General features: G+C 50.2%; 1 protein-coding gene across 6 annotated transcripts in view; it reads right to left on the bottom strand.

Annotated features, from left to right (window-relative positions):
* RGS3 (regulator of G protein signaling 3) overlaps positions 1 to 23600 on the bottom strand; it is a 188145-nt gene that overhangs the window by 48262 nt on the left and 116283 nt on the right. For 4 of the 6 annotated variants that reach the window (XM_030817652.1, XM_030817653.1, XM_030817654.1 and 1 more), the window contains 2 exons: positions 20793 to 20836; positions 13128 to 13250 (listed from right to left, as the gene is read on the bottom strand). In XM_030817652.1, the coding sequence (XP_030673512.1) occupies positions 13128 to 13250; positions 20793 to 20836 (167 nt within the window). Of the gene's footprint in view, positions 1 to 7978; positions 8749 to 13127; positions 13251 to 20792; positions 20837 to 23600 lie in introns of those variants that run through there. The other 2 variants (XM_030817657.1, XM_030817661.1) reach the window with 1 other exon arrangement.

The following is a 23600-nucleotide window of genomic DNA, read 5'->3' as shown; positions in this document are numbered from 1 at the left end:
CGTGCCCAACAAATATTTATTTAGAGTCAAGTGCGTACTAGGTGTTGAACTGGATGCTGGGGATGCCAAGATACACCTAAGAGGATTTTTTTTTTTCATTCAGAGACAGGGTCTCACTGCTGGAGTGCAGTGGTGCAATCATAGCTCACTGTAACCTCAAACTCAGGCTCAAGCCATCCTCCCACCTCAGCCTCCTGTACAAGGATTTTTATCTGAAGTTTTTGTAACAAAGAAAAATTGCAAGCAACCTGAATGATAAACAACTGAAGATTACTTAAATAAAGCACGTTTCATCTACACAATGAAATACTCCACAGGCACTGAAAATGATGTTGTAGAAGAATATTTATTGAAATGGAAACATGGATACACTACGCTGTTAAATGGGGGAGAAAAAGCAGGTTAGAAAAATTGCACCAGTAACCCCAATTTGCAAATAAGATATATGTGTGTATAAACAAATGCCTGACAGGACACATTCCAAAATGTTAACAGTGGTTTATCTCTGGATGCTGGGATTAAGGATGAACTTCATTTTCTTCTCCTGGTTCATCTGTATTAAATGTCTTCTTCATAATAAACATCAATCACATGGATTACTTTTGCAACAACACAACAAAAAAACGTCAACTGCATTAAAACAAACAAACAAAGAAAAAAAACACCTTCCCATGCCTCATGAGTGGAGGCCCCAAGGAAGGGGGTTATAGAAAGTCAGATACATGTTCACTGCTTGGTTTTGCAACAAGAGCTACTATTAAGTACCTACTGCATGCCAGGCATTACAACAGATCCCCTTTGATCTTCACAAGACCCCAGTGAAATCAGCATTCTTGTCTCATTTTACAGATGCTCTGTGACCCACCAGTAATCCCATGGCTAGTGAGAGGAAGAGCTAGGATTTGAACCCTGGCCTGTCTGTCTCTAAACCTGCAGGAGGCTGCTACTACCTCAGCTGCCTCTGCTTGTTCCTGGGGAGGGGCAGGGAAAGGTCCTGAGCAACTGAGGCCTCTGTCCTGCAGGCCAGATCTAGGCTGGCACTTGTCCTCCCTCCCTGCAGACAGTCCAAAGAAAGGACGACAAGTCAGCAAGGGAGGGGACACCAGCAAGAGGAGGTGTGGCACTGGACAGCCGACTGGCTGAGGTCAGGGCTCAGGGTGGGCCAGCTGGGGACTCCTCGCCTGCCGGGCGACTCTCAGGAAGCCTGACCACATCCGGTCCCAGGAGTTCCCAGGCTCTGTGCACCCAAAGGCCGTGACAGCAAACCTCACAAGGCCTGCAGTCACTGTGCTGAAACAGCCAGGGAAAAACAGCCTGCCAACTGGGCCCTTCTCCCTGTGCTTGCTTGACACCAGCCAGTGCTTTCTGCTCTCCAGGCCTCCAGGGCCTCCTCGCCTGTATAAGGAGGGGGCGTGAGGGCTGATGGCTCCAGGACTCTCCCAGATGGAATTATGTGACTCCATAGGACTTCCTCACATCGGGCCTGGCAGGAAGAGGAAGGGGGTGAGGCCTCCCCACCCAGCTCCCGAAGGAGCCCCCTCCTCTTCCCCTCAGCTCTGTTCCCACTGCTATTTTTAGAACAGACCACAGGGAGTGTCTCCACCAGTCCAGCCATGCTCCTAGCTGCAGGTAAAACACAGCAGCCCCATTCATTCTGCTCCAGCAAGCACATGCCAGGAATTTACAGACAAGCCAGAGGACTAGACAACCTCTCCCCACGCCATTAGCTGAGCTGCTTTCTCAATATTTCCATTACAGCCCAACATGGTGACTTATATTTCCCAAGGCCAACACAGTGAGTTGCTGAGTGAGACAACTCTAAGACCATCTGTGACCCCTTTCCCGCCCCCAGCCCAGCAGAATCTTCAGAAGTCACCGACTACATGCCCTTGGCCAAGTTTTTGCCCCTTTCACTTGGTTTCTACAACCTAGCTTGTTAATCAATTGATCTCAGTGGGGGAAGGAGGAGGCTTTCCAGCTCCACATTCAAAGTTTCTATGGTTCTACCAATATTCTAGTCACTCATAAAATAAATACTATATTCCCAAAGTCCACCTGAGTATTGACTACAGGACTCTGAATGCATTTTCCCACTCAAAAGTATGTTATAAATGGTGGTCAGCTTCCTAGGCCAGCCTACCTAACCCTTAATAGTCTTCCATTAAGTAGAAAGAGTAGAAAACCATATTGCAATAACAGACTTCAACGAAAACGGAAACACACTAACACTTAGGACAATTTTTTTGAATTTATTTTGGGTGGTGTTATCCCAGCAAAAGTGGGTAGGTACTAAAGTGATGAAAAAGCCAATGGCAACTTATGGGGAAAAGTCTGAAGGAGACTTCTGACCACACCAGAAATGAAAGGACTGCAAACCAGTGACCACAAATTCCACGCAGGAATTAGCCTGATGCCTTGGACTGGGAGTTGGAAAGGTTAAAGAATGTACTTGCATACATATTAGGTTGGTGCCAAAGTAATTGCGGTTCTCATCATTACTTTTAATGGAAAACACCACAATTACTTTTGCTCCAACCTATATATACATGAAGTTGAAACAAAAGAGTTCAGTGTGTGTACTCAGCCACCTGAGCAGAAAGGAAGGAGGGAAGGGGAAGATATTGGGTTGGAGAGCCCGTCTCATGCTGGCCTCCCATGGGGAAGGCTGGAAGAAGCACCTCTAGGGGAGAGGAGGCAGTAATGTGCTCATAATTTGGGTGTCTGTGATGAGGACCCCTTTCTGTCTAAATATACCTATGTGTGATGAGTACATGATGAATATTCACCAGGAACAACATTTGCATAGGGCCATACACATACACTCTGTTTCAATGTGAAAACTAAAATGCCTGTTCCCTTTCTTCTTTTCGCCTGGTATTAGAGTACCGAGGCTTTGCAGTCTGCCCATTCTCCCCTCTGAAATCCCTCATGGAACTGTTTCCATGGAACCCCTATGTGTCTCAAGACAGTGACTGTGATGAAGAACCTAGCCAATTCTCCCCCTAGACCTGGATGTCTACCTTTCCTGAGGGGAGTAGCTACTTTATCCTCATCTTTATTGTTATATCCTGATATTCTGGAATCAGATGACTCCTGGAGACCATCTGAATTCAACTCCCTCATATTTCTTGGTAAAGACACAGAAGATCAGAGATGTGAAGCAATTTGCTCAAGGTCACACGGTGAATACCAGCAAAATCAGGACTCGAGGCAAGATTTTCAGAATCACTCACTGGTTTTCTCTGCGAGCAAGGGGCTCGGTGAGAGGTAAGCCCCACAACCTATGGCAGCAGCTCCAAATGGGCTTCCTTTCCCTCTGGGAATTCCCCAGTGTCAGCATGGCAACACGGTGGTGTCCATGACCCTGAAGTGAACCTGGTCAGACATTCATAAACCAAGTGCAGATCCATGCTCTGGTCTCCACAAAGCTGAGGTGCAACAGAAAAAGCTATGAATCCAAAGAATCAGGAGACCTGAGCTCTAGTCCTGGCTCTGACACTAACTTTTCCCATGACCCTGGCCAGGTCACTTCTCTTTTTGCACCTGTTTCCTCTTCTAAATTCTAGAATATAGGAGAGTTGAACTGGACAGCCTAATTCAATCCAACAACCTCTACTGAGCACCTACTACAGACCGGACAACAACAGAATCAAAGACAAATAAAATATAACATCCACTTGCTCCCAAGAAGCTCACAGTCATCCAGATGCTAAGGATGAATTGTGCTAAGGGGGAAAAAGTACTCTGGGAACCACGAAGGGGGAAGTCAGGACTCCTGATGCATGCCTGAGAAAGGTGTTCTCAGAGGAGCCACTAAGCCTTGAAGGTTGAGGATTGCATCCAGCAGGGACAGCCAAGGAGGGCAGTCAACGTCAGGCAGATCAAACACCCTAACTGTGAATGTGCACAGTGAGTTTAGAGAAGGGGAAATAGTACGGTGTGGCTGAGCTCCAGGTGCAAAGCAGGAGTGTAGTGCTATCAAGGAAAGCCTGGAAAGCCAAGCTTTATTCTGAAGACAGTGGCCTCCCACAGTGGTCTTTAAGCAGGAGTGTGACAGTCCAGTCTCCCTGGCCCTCCCAGCTTGGATGATCTGCAGTTACAGGAAAGCCATATAGCAAAATAATCAAAAGCAGGTGCCCTGGAGCTGGGCTGCCCAAGTTTCAATCCTAGCTACCCACTAGCTGTGTGACCTTGGGCACGTTTCTTAACTTCTCTGAGACTCAGCATCTTCATCTCTAAATTGGGCATAATGAGAGTAAATGTATAACAGGGATAACATACCTTGTAAGTCTGCATGAGGATTAGATGAGACAGGGTAGGTAAAAAGCTTGACCCTGTGCCTGGCTCATCTTGTAAGTGCCCACCAGGTTACCTTATGTTATCATTCTACCGTTAAAACCAAGGATCTGGGAACAGTTTGGAGGATGGATGGCCCTATTCAGAGAAAGTCTTCGGGGAAGAGAAGGCAAAGACAGGATAGAAGGTAAGGTTGCACTGTCTTCTTCAGGAGCTAAAAAAACAATAGCAAGACGGCTGAGACCAAAAGCAAGACAGCGAAGAAGGCAGTCTGTCCACTGATAGGGCAGCAGCAAGGAATGGGGAGGAGAGCTGGAGGCTTCCTGGAAACAGCTTTTTAGGGAGAAGAGTCTGCATCTCTTGGGGGAGATTGCTGAAATCAGATCCATTTGATTCCCCTTTATTCAGGGCTGAGATTGTAAATCAGTCAATTAGCAAAATCTGGGCACAAAACCTGGCAGGTTCAGCACGGGCAGGCCCTCTCCGTGCCCTCAGCTGGTCTCAGGTCAAAGGCCTCCTTCCAATACTTACACTGGGCACAAGCCAGCCTGAGCCTGAAGCTATACCTCTCTGCCTTTGGCCAACATTCCATCACTGCCAAGCACTTCATGACTCTGTCTGCTGATCCTTTTGATGCCAAATTCAAAAGGGGAAGGGGTGTAACCTAACCATTCCAGAGCTCCCTGAGAACCTGTCTTAAGGAGCTCAATCTGATCTCTCATTTTAGGCTTTTTTCAAATCTTGTGGGAGGCTATTGATCTTTTCAGCCTGTGCCACCCTCAGGAAAATGCATTCTGGAAGTTTATTCTCCACTGGGTGGAAAATAAGGCATCTCATTTTATTTATCCTAAAAGCATTCCCTCTACAGCTTGATGGGCCACAGCTTCTGACATGCCGGATATCCCTCTCTTGCCTCTTCCTGGAGATTATTGATTTCTCTTACTTCTGTCTCTAAAAGGCAAACCTTTTTATCAGAAATGAGTGGTAGATTAGGTTCGAAGGCCTTGGCTTGAGGGCAGGCTTGGCCCTTACCAGCTGTGTGACCTAGGATAAAACATTTAACTTCTCAGAGCCTTGGTCTCTTTCATCCATAAAACAAGGCTGCTGGGAGGCTGGGGGGAGATCATGCCTGGGGACCCCAGTTGCCATCTCCAAAGTTTAGGCTCTCACTGTGGGGCTTTCGCTGTGGGGAGCCCTTCCACATTGCCAAATTGCCTGCATTTTCACTTCGCAAAACCCTCTTGGTGCCTTGGTGCCATGTGTGACAAATGAGGACGTTGGTAATAGAATTTACGGGGAATAATAAAGAATAAAAATATAAGACATATATAAATAAATGTCATTATTTCCAAAAGGTCTGCAATGTCCCAACTCCCAAATGGCCAAAAGACCCAGGCCAACAGAGATCCAGGCCTGATGGCTTACAGGATAGATGAAGAGTTTTAAAAGAACCAGAGCCTGAGACATAAAAAAAAAAAAAAAAACATGAAAATGGGATCAGAGGGTCGGGGGTATGTGGGGAACTAAAAGAATCACTTTGTATTCAAGTTGCACAGATGGTCTTTCCAACAATAAATGGTTGTGCTCCCATCCTCCCAGCTCCTGGGCCTGAGACACCAAACCAAGACAATTGGCCCATCAGGAAAGAGGCCATTGTGTGCTTCTTAGCATGATTTATGTAGCAGGGAGGGGCTTGGCAATTCTTCCCGTGATTATAGCTCTCAAGTGCAATTTTGATAGCTTGTTCATCATCCTGGACAGCTAGGATGGACTGGGATGCTGGACAGCAGTGGCCATCAGGTCATGTTTCATCTTCTGAAGCCTGTGGAGCCAAATTAATTGTTCCATCGATTTGAGAGGGAGAGCAGCAATGCTGCTGTGGCTCACCACAGTCACTGCCCAGGGCCCACCAGGAACTGATGTCCACTTCCCTAATAGCCAGACCTGGGACCCTGATGTGAGCATCTGCTCGACTCAGCAGCTTGTCAGGACAGGCTGGGTGAAAAGTCCTGTCCCCAAGGCTGTGTGCTGCATTCAGATTGTCCATTTCTTTGTGGCCAGAGCTCCTGTCCTCTGCACCTGTCTGGTAGACAGAGGTAGGTCACCAGGTCCAGGAGAGACGAGCTTGCTGCCTTCCCAGACAGGCGAGTCTCCTGTGCCTCACATTCCCCTTAATGTCATTTTGTAAGGGAATCAAATGAAATCAAAGTGCAGCTTGCCGTCTGTGCAGACCCATCTGCTCAGCCTCTCACAAATCCCCCCCACGGGCTGAGCCCTGGCGGACAGAGATGCTGTGTATCCCTGGTCCCAGTCCAGGCAGCGTCTACTCCCCTGCTAGGTGGGGGGCATTGGTCTGGTCACAGGCAGATCCAGCCCATCCCCTGTTAGACTGTTGAGTCAATATGTCTGATCTTTCTTAGGTTGAGAGGAGGATAAGTGGGAGGTAAGGGGTGTATTCTCTTCTGGCCACTATTTTTGGGGTTCAAGGGGCCATAGCAGCTGAGCAAGCTCACAGGGGCACAAGAACCTTTCTCTGAAGACACTGAGGTCTTACACAACACAAAGAATCTCCAAGGTCAGGGAGCCTCTCTGACCCTCTTTTCCTATGCAAGTGACTCTAATCCTCTTGATACCCTTTTGCCCATGAGCCATGTCCCTCAGACCTGCGGCCTTGGGCTTCCCTCCCTCTAGGTCTGGCAGTTAGATAAGTGTATGAGAGCTGCCCAACCCTGGGCTCCAGCTGGAGGTACAGCAGGCAATGAGTGGGCTGGGCTGAAACCGCTGTCCCCTTAATTGGTCTTGCTTCAGCCCTGTGGCAGCACAGTCTCCACTAGAGTTGCTAGGCCACCCCCAGCCCACTCCCTGGCCCTTGGAAGCCCCATAGAAAGCAAGCCAAGTCAGTTTCCAGGGCACTGTGTGGCAGCTTCCTATCACAATGCTCAGCATGGGATGGAAAGACAGCACAGCAGCCCCTGCTAAGGCCTGGGCAGCCGTGAACTCTCCCACCTGCGCCAGGCTGAGCACTCACTGCTCCCAACTTCCAGGAACACTCCTAGAACTCAGCACTGCCCCCAACATCCCCCCCGAGGCCTGGCCAAAAGGTGGCTCTGTGAGGAAGGTCCTAATCCTCACATTCACTGAGAGAGGGGCCATTGAGGAGGAGGTTAGGCAGGGGAATGGGGCAGGGAGTCATCTCTTCTCCAGAGCCTGGCATTCAGGCACCCACCTCCCCAGCCACCATCCAGGACAAGCCACCAGGACAGTCCTCACCTGGAGAACTGAACGAGCCCCCTAACTGATCTCACACCCACTTGGGCCCCTCCTATGTGTAAACTGATCTTGTAAAAATGTACCTGCAACTCCCTTCCTCAAAAGCCTTCAATGGCTCCCCAGTGTATCTAGAATGAAATCAACAAGACATCAACCACCAAACCCCACACAGTCTGGCCCTCACCCACTGTGTCTTGCCCCTCACTAAGCTCCAGCCACACTGGCCTGCTCCCCATTCCTCCAGCCCGCTGAGCTCCTTCCCATCTCAGGGACTCTCCACATGCTATTCCATCCACCGGAAACACTCTTCCCCAAGTCTGGAACTGGCTCCTTCCTCTCCAGCCCACAAGTCTCTGTTTAAAAGTTATGTCCTTCCCCATCCCCACCCCCACACACAGCACTCTAAGTACAATTCCCTCTTAAAGAAATCTGTGTTTTTTCCTTCATAGATGATCACAGCTTGCCATCACATGTGTGCATGTGTGTGTTGGTGTTGACTTATTTAACGCTTACTCCCAGCTAGACTGAAATCTTGATGAGAGCGAGACCATATCCGACTTTTTCTCCACAGTATCCCCAGCTCCTAGCACAGAGCCTGGCATAAAGTAGATGCACCCGAAATATCCATCGAATGAATGAGCCAATGTGTACAGGTGGAAAATGAGTGGATGGGCGGAGATGTCCTCTGGCAGCAGCAGATCATGGCATTGTTCTTCATCAGGGTGACCTCTCCCAACCTCTCCTGCTGCCCCCAAGGCAGGTCCGGGAGCCACCACTGGAAGCCCAAATGTGGAATGTCCTCCTCCTCCTCCTCCTTGGAAGGAAGAAGCCTCTGAGTCTTCTCCTCTTGGGGCTTTCTGCTGCCAGTCTCTGCATGCCCACAAGACCTCTCACACCACTGTGGTCCTTCTGTTGACATCCACATGCACCCTTGGGACCACTCCCTTCAGATGACCCTGGACCCATCATCTTGGTCCTCTGTTTCGGGTCCAGTTGAGGTGAGGTTACTGTGTGGTAGGGGATGCCCAAGAAAGGGTTAAGTTGCCAGAAGCAGAGTCCCGCCCTTGGGTTTGCTCAGCCAATCAGAGTCTGTCCTGATGAGGTAAAGCTTCTATCCTGGGTGGCATTGGTTGAGTTGACCGGCCCCATCTCCTGCTGGAGAGAGCCGAAAGGGTGGAGTTTCTGTGGAACCAGACAGAACTGGAATTAGCTCGCTGTCTACTCAGGCCGGGCTGCCTGACTGCAGGACCTGCCTCTGCTCCTTTCTAAGGCACTCACATACCCTGGCATCTCCGGGGTTGTCTCTAGTGGCCCCAGTGGAGATGACAAGGTAGCATGCAACTCACCGTCACATCTGGGAGAAGTCTTAGAGCCAGAGCAGACAAGGAGGCCTCAGTTTCCCTGCCTGGGCCCCTGGAATATGGCAGGTGTCTACCAGGAAGTGACATGGAGCAGTTGTCATATGTGCTCCGAGCACCAGCAGCAGCTTCAACGAACAAGGCCCCCGATGAATCTTCCCACATGGACAGCACTTTAAAACCATGACAGTGAGAATGACAGCGGCTAGTTCAGAGCTCGTCTTGCACGCCACTTTGCAAAGCACATCCTGAATTCAAATCCTCACAAGAAGCCTCTTAATCCATCCACTTTACTGATGCAAAAACTGAGTCTCAGAGAGGCTAAGTGGCTCACCTGAGGTCACATTGCTTACTGTGTTATTTTGAACTATCTGTCATGTCTGTCTCTGCCACCAGACTGTGATCTCCCGAGGAAAGGGGGTGATGGATTGCTCTGCGCGTCCCTCCCCGTGGAGCACAGGACCTGCCCTGAGAATGGGGCCAGGCCCCACTGCACGGTGTCTGCCCTTCTCATCCTAAGGGCTCAATTTCCATGCTTCTCAGAAGGCTTCCTGGAGCCCAGCCCAGCACCAGGCACATGAAGGGTACTGAACAAGAAGCTCATGGCACAGATGATGCTTGGATAGCCAGGACCCCACTGGATCCTTCTTAGGACCCGCAAGCATGGCTTTCATGCTTAGATCACCACTCCAGTGCCCTCCTCATCTCTCTCCTATTAGGAGAATTCCACAGGGACAGGGACCAGGTCTCATTCATCTCTGTGACCCCAAAGGATCTAAACCAGTATCTGGCACTGAGAAGGCATTTATTATGTATATTTGCTCGAATAATCAAAAGAATATATAACTGCCTCTCCCTTCTAGCTTAGAACCTGAATGGCCACAGGTGGGCCCAGCTCTGAGTTACTCTAGATTAGAAGCCTCGCAGCGGTCCCCATGCAGGGAGTTTAGTACAAGGATTCCCAGGCAGAAGAAGAAAGGTAGGTGCCCCCCAGCTACAGATAATGAAGCAACAGAGGGGCAGAGTTCTGAAGAATAAGGAGGGGGTGATGAACAGGAGTAGGAAGTTGAGACAAGAGAGAAAGTAGTTCATTTATTTCTATAAAAAATGGTGACTAGATGGCCCCCAGCCCTCAGCTTTCACGAAAATCACAAAGCTTGGAGAGACAGAAAGAGCCATGGGCCCAGTGCCCAGATGGGACTACTGAGGCCACAGCAGCCAGTGGCTGCTAAAGGTCCCACAGCAAGGGAGTGACCTCCCAACTGCTCTTTAAGTCCATCTTCCCCTGACTCCCTCCACCTTCCCAACAAGCATATATTTCATCTTCAAGGTAAATTGCACTTATTACGTTTTGTGAATTTGGGAAGAGCTTCACATTCCTTAAGATATTTAAAGAATCCCCCACGTCTGGGTGTCAGCAGATACTGTTGAAAGGAGCACGGGAGTTTGGGGAGTTGCCTTACAAACCCCCTTTTCCCAGAGAGGCATTTGGGTGGGGCAGGGGTGGTGTGGGGGGTTTAGGCAGTGTTTTCCTTTATTCAGCAGAAGGTGGAGCATCCGCAGAAAGAACACAGAAAAGGCATTCAAAGGTGTGCTACTCTTGAGATCAGGGGTTCGAGACCAGCCTGGCCAACATGGTGAAACCCCATCTTTACTAAAAATACAAAAATTAGCCAGGCATGGTGGCATGTGCCTGTGGTACCAGCTACTCGGGAGGCTGAGCCATGAGAATCTCTTGAACCCAGGAGGCAGAGGCTGCAGTGAGCTGAGATCGCACCACTGCACCCCAGCCTGGGTGACAGAGCGACACTCCATCTCAGAGCAAATCGGTCCCTTTTACCTGAAGAGAAAGCAGCTAGCCTCTGAGCTCTGTTTGGCCCTTCCTCTTCTGCCCTGGAGACGGAGACCTTAGTGGCCAGCCCTTGGTCGCCCCGAGGCTGCCAGGAACTGACGGAACTGATCGCAAGTGGACAATGCTGTGGACCAGCTGGAAAGCCAGGTGGGCCCTGTCAGTGAGGTTGCTAAAGCATTGCTAGAACTACCTAGGGCTGGAGAGAATTGTATTTACTGGAATTCCTCTCAGGAAGCATTCCGTAAGTGTCTAGAAGGAGTAAGTTGCTAAGACTCTTTGCATGTGCATGGTGGCGGTAGGGATGGGGAAGGTTGAGCAGTGAGACCTCTAGGGCCAGCCTGACAAAAGACAGTTACATCATGGCCTTCTTAGGAGGGTGGCCCAAGTAGGGTATGCCAGTGTGGCTCCAGGCCCAGTTCTTAGGCCCGGGAGGTAATTCTGAGGCTGTCCCAGCACTCGGGCCCCCTCCTTCATCCTTCTCCTGTCCAGCACACAGCTTCTCCACGGAACACACGTTTGAAGAGTTTGGGTTTGAAGAGGTGTCCAAACAGCTCTGCCCAGGATTCCCATACATTCTGGTGTGGCCCTGAAGCCAGGCCTCAAACCCTTGGGCCCTTCCAGGGTCAGCCAGCCAAGCCCAAAGCCCTACAGGGACCACAACCTGCCTCGGAAACAGCCTGCCTTCAGTCACTCTCTGTCCTCCCAAACCTGAAGATGGAGAGATTCTCCAAGGTATTGAAAAGGCTGCTGCTAACACACTCCAGAGTCAGCAAACTCTGATGGTGAGGCACAAAGAGCTCTTTCCCCCAGAAAAGGAGGCACAAGCCTAAAGGAAAAAAAACTGGGGGCATAGGTTCAGCCATTTGACATCCCAGGGGCCACCCCAATGAAGAGGAAGCGGCCTGGATTCTGACTGTGACCAACCCAGGATCAGTGGGGCAGGGCAGCCTATAGGCACGGGGACAGGTCTCTGCTCAGTAGAAAAGCCTGACAGTGGCAACCAGCCAGTGTTGCAACAAACCACCTGGGGCTGGGCAGGGGCAATGCATTCCCCACAGCTATGGTTGAGCAAGTGCCTACTGCATACCAGGCACTGTGCTATAGCCCGTATATGCACCCTCTCATTTCATTCTCACAACAACCCTTTGAGGGAAGGACTATTGTCCCAGGTTACTGACGGGGACAGCAAAGCACAGAGCAGCAAAGTGACTTGCCCAAGTTCCCACTGCCAGTTGGTGGTAGAGGGTGGCTCAGAAGTCCGTGCTCTTCCTACTGTCTTCCCTCATCCAAGTTATTCTTGCCACTAGCTAGTGTAAAACAAGAGAACGTTCACAGCTAAGATGATGTAATTCTGAGATCCTCACTCCTTTCGGGAATAGCTGGGGAGCTGCTGTCCACCACTGGCCCTCAGAAGAAGCTGCCAACTGCCTCTTCCCCACCTCCTGCCTCAGCAGGCCTGCCCCCCACTGCCCCCTGCATAGGCCTGCTGCCCATGGCATAGGGGACTGACTGCACCAGGGAGAAGCAAAAAGGCCAGCAAGTTACAGGCTGCAGTTTTCTTTCATCTCTCCTCTTCCCCCAGATCCAGCAGAGCAACCACCTCAGCAACTTTTGCAGCCAACCAGACCCAATTCCCAAATGGCCAGCACATTTAGCAAAAGAAGGGACCCGAATGACTCACAGATGGGGTAATATAACCGTACGTTGTGGCTGGCATCGGAGTGTCAAAGGTGAAGGCTGTGTGGTCCAGCTCCTATCCTATCCCCTCTCCCCAGGCACTGGATGGGCTGAGCAGTGCCCAGCCCAGAACAGCCTCCCCTGGGAGTCTCTAATCTTCCCTGATGCTCCTGCCAGCCAGTCCCCAGCCCCCAGCAGTCCACACTCGGCTCTACTTGGCTCTGGCCCACATGGAACTACACAGCATACAACAGCTTCTGCCGCAAACATCCCCTCTATCGCATCCGCCTGGGGTCAATGTTAAACACCAGTGTGCTGCCCCCGGGCACAGGCTACCCAATGGCAGAGGTGAACACATGCCAGGCAGCATCAGGGAGGCCAGCCCAAATTAAACCTTGCCATAGGCAATCCGAAGAACAGAGTGCAGAACTGATGGGCCACGCTTAATTTGACTCTGTCGCTCTACACGAGCACTGTCAGACCCACTCAGCAGACCCAATGACATGCCAAGGGGGAGAGACATTCGGGCACAGGCCCCCGCTTGCCAAGAGCTCATTGCCCAGAGCCAAGTTGGAAGCTCAGGCCGGCCCCCAGCTCAATGCAGAGGCTCAAGGGTCCAGGTTGGCTGAGGGGAAACGAGGCAGCCAGGCCACAGCCACTGTCAAGGCCCTTACCTTGCTGTCCGGGGGCGACGCTGCCAGCTGTTGCTGCTTGGCGATGTTCTCCGACAGGCACCAGCACACTCTCTTCTTCTGCTCCTGCGAGTGCGCTTCCAAAGTGAATAAGCACTCTGCCTTCTGACGTCAGGGAAAATAGAGAAACGGACGGTCAGGGCTGCTCCCTGGTTCAGGGGGCTCCCAGGCCCAAGCCCATCCCTGGGCTCCAGAGGGTAAGGCTGCAGCCGTGAGGGGAGTGTCCGCCAAAAGCCACAAATGCACACTAATCCCCAGTGACATTGAGGCAGCCAGAGGCGCAGGGAAGTGGGTTCAAGGGCCAGCTGGCGAGCTGTGGGCCCACAGGTTGGGGGAGGGGAAGAAGGCAGTGGCTCCCAACACAGCAGAGGCCTGTGGAGAGCAGGACAGAGCCAATGAGGTCACCCCCAGGGGCAGGCAGCACAAAGCAGCAGCTGGGGGAGCACGTGGGGAGCCCAGAGGGCCAGGGCCTCAGGCTGATTCTCTGTGGAGCCAGGAACCCTCCCCACCTCCCCCGGCTCACAGAACCCATCTCCCTCACAGCGCTCTTCTCTGATCCCAAGGCCAAGGCTGAACGGGTGGTTGGACGGGTATACCAACAGAACCCAAACAGCAACTCAGGGTCCTTTGGAAAGTCTTTGACAGGCAGAGTTATGTGGCCCTCTGCAGCCCCACTTTCCAGCACATGATCTCGGTCTAATCTGTGACTGTTTGGCTCAGTCAAGGGCAGCAACATCCCAGGCACTGCTGACATTTAGGTCCCGCTTCGCTATTTAACCTTGTTAAGTACTACAGTCTCCTCTCCCCAACTAAACTATAAACCCCTTCTAGAAAGGCCTTTTTCATCTAGGCCTCATATAGTGCTTAGCAAGCAATGGCCTTGGTAAGCTCTGGTTGCCAGGAGGGACTTCTGGGATAAGGTCAAATCCAGGTCAGCTTTGGCACAAGCACCAGGGAGCTTCAGGGACCCAGAGAGCCACCCCTAAAGCAGAGTGTGCTAGGGGCGGGGTAGGGATGGTGGTACATGCCCAGGGTTGCCACCCACAACCGGGTACTCTCATCAGGGGATTACAAGCTCTGTTTGCCTCCACTAGAATTTGATTATAACCCCAAAGGGCTGCGATTAGATGAACTCAGCCAGGGAGCTAAGAGCATCAGCTGATCCCTTGGAACAGAAAAAAAAAAGACAGTGTTTCTATCCAGCCCTTTCTCATTTTGCAGTGGGGACAGGCCTGGTTTGAATCCCAGGTGTGCCACTTCCCAGCTGTCAACCTCAGGAAAGTACCAAGCTGCCTGTGAAATGGGGATATAATGGTATCACCTGGCTTTCAGAGCTACTAGGAGGGCAAGCAAGGAGGACAACAATCAGGCCTCAACAAACAGTCACTAGTATTACTATTCAGTAATTCATTTGTTTAATAACTATTTATTGACTGGGTGCAGTGGCTCATGCCTATAATCCCAGCACTTTGGGAGGCCGAGGCAGGTGGATCATGAGGTCAGGTGTTCGAGAACAGCCTGGCCAACATGCTGAAACCCCATCTCTACTAAAAATACAAAAATTAGCCAGCATGGTGGCATGCACCTGTAATCCCAGGAGGCTGAGGCAGGAGAATCACTTGAACCTGGCAGGCAGAGGTTGCAGTGAGCCAGGATTGCACCACTGTACCCCAGCCTGGGTGACAAAGCCAGACTCAGCCTGGGTGACAGAGCAAGACTCAGCCTCGAAAAACAATAAAATAAAATAACTATTTATTGAGCACCTGCTCTGTGTCAGGGACAGTCCCAGGCATTGGAAATAAAGAGGTAAATGAGACAGACTAAGCCCATGCTCTCAGGTTAGGGGCAAAGACAATAATATTTGTTATTTATACAAATAAACAATTAAATATACAGCCCTCCCTATCCATGGCTTCTACATCCATGGAGTCCACCAACAGAGGATGGAAAATATTTGAAAAAATATTTTAGGCTGGTCACAGTGGCTCCCATCTGTAAACCAGCATTTTGGGAGGCCAAGGCAGGAGGATCATTTGCACCAAGGAGTTCCAGACAAGCCTGGGAAACACAGTGAGACCCAGTCTCTACAAAAAGTTAAAAAAAAAAAAATTAATTGGGTGTGGTGGTGTGGGCTTGTAGTCCCAGCTACTTGGAAGGATAAGGTGGGAGGATTGCTGAAGCCCAGGAGCTTGAGGCTACAGTGAGCAATGATTGTGCCACTGCACTCCAGCCTGGGCGACAGGGCAGACCTTGTCTCAAAAAAAAAAAAAAAAAAAATCATCTGTACTACATATGTACAGATTTCTTTTCCTGCCATTATTCCCTAAACAATACAGTTTAACAACTATTTATATAGAACTTACATTGTATTAGGTATTATAAGTAATCTAAAGATGATTTAAAGTACATGGAAGGATGTGTATAGGTTACATGTAAATACTACCCCATTTTGTATCAAGGACTTGAGCATCTTTGGACTTTGGTATCTGTGGGGTCCTGGAAAAAATCCCTGGTGGATACCAAGGGACAACTGTAACTACAACTTGTGAAAATGTCACCAAGGTCATAAAGGGAGAGGTTGTACTTGAGGTGACCAGAAAAGGCCTCTTAGAAAGGGCAACACACAAGCTAAGGCATGAATGGTAAGAAGGGGCCAGCAAAAACAATGTCTGGGAGAAGCTGTTCCAGAAACAGCGAATGCAGGCCTTGAGCTGGGGTGGACTATCGCATCAGCTGATAATATCTAGGGACTTCTACCCTGCAAATATCTAGGGACTTCTACCCTGCATCCAACCCAACCCTCAGGAATGCCGCCCTTCAGAGTGGGGGCACATCCCATGCTGAGTGCCAGCCATTCCTCTCAGGCCCAAAAGTGCTCAGAAGTTGATCTTCCTAAAAGCATCTGGGGAAAGAGGAAAGAAAGCCCTGCCTGCTGGTTTCAGGGAACTGGGTGGTGTGCTGAGGCACTCCTGGAGCTTCCACTTAACAACAGCTTCCCTCCACTGCCCAGAACCCTCTAGCCTATGGCAAGGGAAGGATATGGCCAGCAAAAGACCCCAAGATTTCCCAGGGAGAAGCCGGGTGAGGCAGATGCTGACCAGAAGGCCCTCTGCTCCCTGTCTCCAGTGTTCCCATGTAAAGGTGGGGGGTGAGGCAGGAACTGTGGTCCCTTCCAGCTTGGAAAGGCCATCACTCCATGAAGCTGGCCCTGGCCCGAGCCTCCCAGCCCTGCTTCTACCCAGTTGGGTGGGCTTCAGCAGATTCCTTAATCTCCCTGAGCCTCCATATCCTCTTCTCTTTCTGTTCTGAAGCAGGAATTCTGCCTTACTAATAATTCCTTTTGTCTGATTATCAATTTTAAAAAGAACTTTCCAGCTGGGCACAGTGGTTCATGCCTGCAATCCCAGCACTCTGAAAGGCTGAGGCAGGCAGATCACCTGAGGTCAGAAGTTTGAGACCATCCTGGCCAATACGATGAAACCCCATCTCTACTAAAAATACAAAAATTAGCCAAGCGTGGTGGTGCGCACCTGTAATCCCAGCTACTTGGGAGGCTGGAGCAAGAGAAACGCTTGAACCCAGGAGGCGGATGTTGCAGTGAGGTGAGATCGCACCATTGCACTCCAGCCTGCGTAACAGAGTGAGACTCTGTCTCAAAAAAAAAAAAAAAAAAAAAAAAAAGAACTTTCCCACTCATAATCTCATGCTGATCTTGGCAATGCAGTGAAGAGGCAGGAAGGGCATGGATTGTTGTCCCCATTTTATGGAAGGGAATGGCCAAGGTTCAGAGCAGCTAAGGACTTCCCTGAGTCTCATCGCCAATGAGGAGCAGAGCTCCAGCTCAAAGCCTTGGAGAACCACATGCTGGGATCTCATCTCCAACACCTGGGGAGGTCTCATCACCTGGTCAGGCTGCCACACCTGTGGCTGGCAGGAATGCTCCCGCTTGCAGACTGGACCAAGAGGCGACCAGAATGCAAAGCCTCCAGGAGAAATTCTGTAGGTAGCTGGGTCTCAGAGCAGCTGCAGAGTTTGCTGGCAGCTTTTTGTATAACTGTCCACTGCTCTAAGCTCCAGGATGGTGTCCCCCTCCCTACAAAAGTTTGAAAGAGCTCCCCCCATCCTGGGAGGGCCTCTCACAATGAGAGAGCCACCTACCCTCAATACTGAGGCAGCCCCTTCAAATCCCATGCCCTGCACAGTGCTAAGCCCCTTTCTAGTGATACCTTGACATTTCTTCCAACAACATTGCAAGGTAACAGCCATGATTATGCCCGTTTTGCTGACACCACAAGAACCACCCTCCGCTGCCCTGCCCCATGGGAATCTCCTTTAGAAAGCCATATTTCTTCACCTGAGATGGTGACCGTATTGCCTGTCTCAACAGCAGAGCGTAGGGCTGGGTCTCTGGCTCTCAGAGCTTGAAGCTGTAATACTAGAGGACCCAGAAGGCTTCCAAGGCAGGGGGCAGAGCTGACTGGCTTAGATGAGCAACCATTTTTGGGAGACCTAAGGTTTGGTCTCTCTCTCTTGGCAAAGCCAAGAGAGAGAGCACTAAGCCAGCTCCCTCCAGGGAGGCTGAATTCCCATCTGCCTAAATCTATCTAAATTGGGGACACTCATTACCTTCCTGGCTTCCCTCATAAGTAAACCATCTCTTTTAATCCAGGGTGTGATCCAACTCGTCGGTCCCAACACTGATGCCCACTGTGCCCTCAATACCAGGCTCTGGGGTCAAGGCCATAAGGCACCCTGAAGGCTTCCTCACATAACTCGCTCAGACGGTGCCTCCTGACTATGGGGTGGTCAGCCAAGCACAGACCTTTCAGATGCACTGGCCCTGGCCCAGAGCACTGGGCACAGACCTGTGCGTTTAAACATGGGCATCCTGAAATCCAACCAGACACCCAGCTCCTCTTGGCCTCTTTAAAATCCCGCTCTTGCCTTACCTCCTTGCTCCTGAATTAATTGTATCTTTGTAAAAACCAAAACCTCTTCAGCCATAAATTAAGTTGGTTCATTTGCTTTGATAAAAATTCTGTCATTTAATTCAGTTCTCCTAATGACCCTATGACATAGGTAGGAAGGAAAGTAGTTGCTACCATTTTTCAGATGAGAAAACTAGGGCTCAGAGAGGTTATGTCACTGGCCCCAGGAGGTCTCGGGAGAGGAGAGATTCACTGTTTGTCTTCTGCCTCCTCCAGGGCCTGTGATCTTACCATATTTGTATAACTGTATATGCACATTACAAAGAATATGAGCTATTCCTCTTAGCTTTCTTTTTAAAAGACCAATAAATCATTTGTGATTTCTCTAATGGAGAGTAAATGAATATGAAGAGCCCTTCCCCTTGTTTTGAAACTGTCAATAACAATAGCTACCATTTATTGAGCGCTCACTGTGTGCCAGGCTCTGTGCTAAGTGCTTTGGATGCAAGTCTTATTGAATCTCATTTAATCATTACCACAACCCTGCAGGGTAGAACCAGCCCCATTTCAGAGATGAGTTTGTAACTGGCCCCAGATCACTCAGAAAATGGCAGAGCCAAGATTCAAATCTAGGTTTTCCTAACTCCAAGACTCTTAAATTAATGGAGCCAACATTAGATTCTAGGTTAGAGAATAGTCCCCAACCAATGTGCCCATGGACCCAACTGACTTCAGAGCCCTCTGTGTTCTGAAGCCAATTGTGGGCTGCATCTGTCCAGTGTATTTGCAGGAACTGAGAAACACACCTGTCTGGGCAATAGGGACCCAGAGCCCAGGACTACTTTCGGATAACACCACCCAGGATCTTGCAGCTAGAGAACAATCAGAGCTGCCATCACCCAGGCAATTGGGCCTTACTCAATGCAGAGTCAAAAAACGTCTCCAAATCCTGACTCTCTTTTTCTTCTGTGGATGCCACCTGCATGTCAGGCAATGAAGAGAAATCACTTGTCAGAAGTTCTAACTAAGATGTGAGTTTCAGGCTCTTGATAGGATCCGAAACCACCCATGTTAAGAGTGGCCCAGGCTACAGAGCAAGAAGGAATCTTGTCTTCCCTGAATTACAGATGTACTTCTTCTAATAGCAACCCATTAAGAGAAGAGAGAGGCTTCTAGCTGCCTGTAAGCTCAATCCCACAGCCCCTGGAAATCAGATCACCTGGCACTTTACTGAAACAAAAAGCCCCAAATCAATATCCCTTCACAATCTCCGGAAGCTAGGAGGTCACAGATCCCAGGAAACTAATGGTGCAGAAGTCCTTTTCTCTGGGAAAAACTAACCCAACCTGGCAGGAAGCTCCACTGGCATTAAAGAACCTGGAGCCTCCTTTCAGGGACTGCCCCAGAGAATCAGAACCCAGTGTGGTGGGGCTGGAGGAAAAGCCTAGCCTGGTCATGGCTTCTCCTCTCTGCTTGCTTGGCTCTGTGGAACTAAACACCCTCCAGCACTGAAGTGATTCCACCAGCCACTTCCTGTGCCCCAGGGGGAATGTGCCTGACACAGGGGAGGACATCCAATGCCCTCTTGGCCCTAAGGTCTGCATTTCAGGCAGCCCAGTTCCCCAGCTGAGCCCCAGCAATGTCCACTGCCTCTTTGGAACTCTCTGCCCTCCGCTAAAGCTAACTTCTCGTCAACTGTCTTCTCCTCCAGGGGGCTGTTCAAAAACTCTCTCTAGGCCTTGCACTTCTTAGCCAGGAACTGAAGGAATGATTTTCAATCACAAACTGTGTACAATTCCTTCTCAAAGGGGTGTGTTCCTCTTGGCCAGCCAATACAGACCATGTCCCACCTCCCACAAAACAGGTTCCCTGGACTGTTTCATGAGATAAACTTAAGCGAAGGCAGAGGCAGGAATGTGTCTCATGCATCCTTGCTTGGAACAGACACTGCCCTGTGGTGAATAGAAAATTCACCGAAAATTGAGAAGTATTTGTATAGCTCAGTGGCTCTCAACTTTTTCATCTTCAAGGATCTCTTGGGTTAAACCCCAGCCTTAATGATATTTTATCTACCAAACCAAATCAAGTAATAAGTTACTTGCCAGATGTTGCTCAGCAAAGGCACAGCACTGCCTATCTAAGCTTCTGATCAGACTGAGATAACCAGGAATCTCAACCACACTGAGTGGGTATCATTCCAGCCTGGAACCCAGACACTGGATGTTTGTTTTAGCCTGTATTATCTGGCCCAGGTAAAGGTACAAATACCTTCAGGCCTTTTGAAACACTGACGAGACCCTGTACAAGGGGTCGTGGGTGGTACTTCCTGGAAAACGTGGAAGCAAGAGGCAGGTACAGGAATCAGAGCGATCTCTAGAGGAAGGGCTATTAACCAGTAAACAGGGTGATGCACAGCTGCCCAGCCACACCCCCACTGAGATTCCTGCAGTTCAGGAGGTCCTGCACAGAAAATCTCAAGGGTCTGTTCTAAGCACTTTCCTGTCCACTGCTGTTTAACACAGAGGTGAGAGAGGCAGGGGCAGGAATGGCTAGTCCCATTCTACCTAGCAAAAAACTGCTACTCTGGCCTTGCCCAGGACTTCAGCATGAGTGGGTATGGAGGCTGGCATCAGAACACTGATCTAGATCCCAGCCCAGTGTCTCCCCTCAAGCACCAAGTCGAATATCTCTCTCCTCAAATCCAGAGGAAAGGACTCACCTCTGCTAGATAGAGCACGCAGAATTTCAGGTCTTCTGAAGAACCTTTGAGGGAACAAAAAGTAAGATTTGCATTAGAACTGGATAAAGAGCCTCAGCAGTTTACTCCAGCACAGTCAGCTGTCTTGCCCAGAAGGCTGTGTGTGGCACCTCCTGGGAAAAGAGAGAGGCAGGCATGGGAGGCAGGGAAGTCTCTGGAGGAAAATTGGCTAAGTAACTAACCAGGGTAATGTACAGCTCTAAGGCATTTGCCTGCGAGTCAGCCTGGCCCAAGGAATGCTGAAACCTCATCCCCTGGAGAGGTAACCAGGAGCACCCTCTGGGCATCAGGTACAGGGAAGGAGCCCTCTTCCATCCCAGGAGGCCTCCTCCCTTCCATGATTTCTGCAGTGAGAGACCTGGAGGCAGCACACATCTGGATTTTCCTTTAAATGCTCCAACTGCCTTTGCCATTTTGAAATTTAATAGGGAGCCTTGTTTTCCGCCAAGGAATGGTGGGCTGTGCAGGTGGATACCCTGTCATAGACTGGGTGGAGCCCAGAGACAGCTTCCAGGCCCAGGCTTCACCTCTCTGTGTGTTTTCCTAGAGCCTCCTAACCCCTGGTCCAGGATCCCAATTGCAACCATTCACTAACTCCCCTCCACCTAGGAGGCATCTGGGAGGGCTGTCAGCAACTCCCTCCTCCGGCAGAGGAGCTAAGGTCCAATGTCAGCGCCGCGGGAAGGTGATTGCTCAGAGCACTTCAGAAGCAGGAGGACCAGGAGCTGACACCCAGCTTCTGGGAAAAGCTTCCTGAAGGAGGGCCCTGTTGAGTTTGGACTCAAGGTGGGAAGAAGGGACATTCCAAGAGAAGCACAAGTTGTGTTCAAGGAAGAGCAAGTGCAGAGAAGCAGCCCGGTCCCTCCCTCCAGGACACCTGCCCTGCCCACTACAGCCACTCCTCAGGGCCTGGCAGCACTCCCGCTTAGGGCACTTGTCTGGGCACGGGCCCGGGATGGTTACTCCTTGTGACCATGCAATGGGCCTCGCTAGGCAAACTGTCATTGTTGAGGGAAGCAACCACGCAGCACGTAAAACAGTAAATGCTTAAAGGGCCATAGGACCTTAGCGCACCACAGTGCTCCATGCCAACCACTGTTCCCTATGCTTCCCATGGATATGCTTGACCCTCACAACAACCCCTAGAAAGCAGGGCTCTTTTCACCCAAGACTCTTAAGAAAACTGAGGCACAGATGAATTGAGTAACTTGTCCGGGAGTAAGGAAGACAATCAAGATTTAGACCCAGGTAGCCTGGATCCAGAGCCCACATTCCTACTACTACCCACCCCACCTCTCAAATGCCCATCACATAGGCCCTATCCAGATCCTCTGTCCTCTCAAGGCACCAGGCCAGTGCTGGGCTCAAGGTAGAACCCTTAACACATACTTGAAGTAAAGAAATTGTCAAAGACACCAAAATTAGTTGCAAAGAGAAGACAGCAAGATAAAAATAGAGACTGTGGGTCAAGTCAATTTCCTAAGAAAAGCAGTGAATGAGGGCCCTGGTGTGGGTGAAGGCCAGGCCCCCTTGAAGCAAGGTATATGGGCAGTTCTGAGACAAAGCTATCCCTAGGGCCAGGGGCTGCCAGCCACAGCCAGATTAAAAAAATCTCCCATAAGTAAATGAGGGTTCACTTCGGACTTAGGCAGAATAAATCTTTCTACTTCTTCCCACCTAGTGATGGACTCAAGAGGGAGGGAGTCCTGCCTAAGAAGTCCATCATGTTTAAGAAAACTGTAATTTCAAAGCTTCTGCTGGTTCCTTATGTTGCTGAGGGTGGAGACAAGAGGAGGTGGTTTCTTTTGTTTAAGAGAACACACTGGGACATTTCTTCGGCTTTCCAGAAGCACATCCTAGTGCCAAGTGAGAGTCAAAAAGATCTATGTAAGAAAATAACAGAAACTTGGGGGTTAGAAGCTGGCAGTGAGAAAAGAGAAGGTTCTAGAAGGGAAAGGAAAGTCCAGGAGATGAGAGCTGCAGGGAAACAGGAGGCTGAGGTTGGGGGAACACTCCCTGAGACATATTCCCTATGGCAGGGAATGGTGGATGGATTGCCTTGACAACTTTTCTGTGCTGTGACACACTTGCCTCCTTCCCAAACCTCCCTGCATTGCTGCAAACTTTCCCTGAAATCTGTTCCACGTCACAGCCTTGTGCTGGCAGTACTTTGAGAGGAGGACGGAATGGGGGCAGCACTCAGCATGGTTCAGAGCCTCATAAAAGAACAACAAACTGAGGAAGCCAAGGGTGCCGGAGAGGAGCTGCAGCTGTAGAAAACAGGCTGCAAGGGGCTGACCCAGGAGAGAAATTCTTCCCCTTCTAGAACATTAGAACTGGGGTCTGGTAGGGAGGAGAAGGGCAGCACACATCTGGGTTTTCCTTTAAACATTCCAACTGCCTTGGCCGTTTTGAAATTCTACAAGGAGCCATTGGGTTCCAGAGTGGACCTCCCTTCCCACAAGGAATACATGGACCATGCAGGAGGGATCCCCAATCACGGTCTGGGTGGGCCCCAGAGATAGCTTCCTGGCCCAGGTCTGACCCCTCTGTCACTTTCCCAGAGCCCTCTCCCACCTGATCTGAGATCCAAAACTCAACCATTAAGCAAACCCCCTTCGCTGTCTGAGGCAAGCAGAAGGGGTATTGTCCCCATTCTCCAGATACAGAGACTGAGGCCCAGGGAGGGAGAACAAGATGAATAGGGCATACAGTGAGCAAGTGGCAAAGCCGAGCTTTGAACCGAGGACTGCCTGCCTCCAGAGCCTG

This window comes from Nomascus leucogenys, chromosome 8, assembly GCF_006542625.1.
Source record: "Nomascus leucogenys isolate Asia chromosome 8, Asia_NLE_v1, whole genome shotgun sequence".
Taxonomy (NCBI): Eukaryota; Metazoa; Chordata; class Mammalia; order Primates; family Hylobatidae; genus Nomascus; species Nomascus leucogenys.
This window is presented reverse-complemented; position numbering and strand designations above follow the sequence as displayed.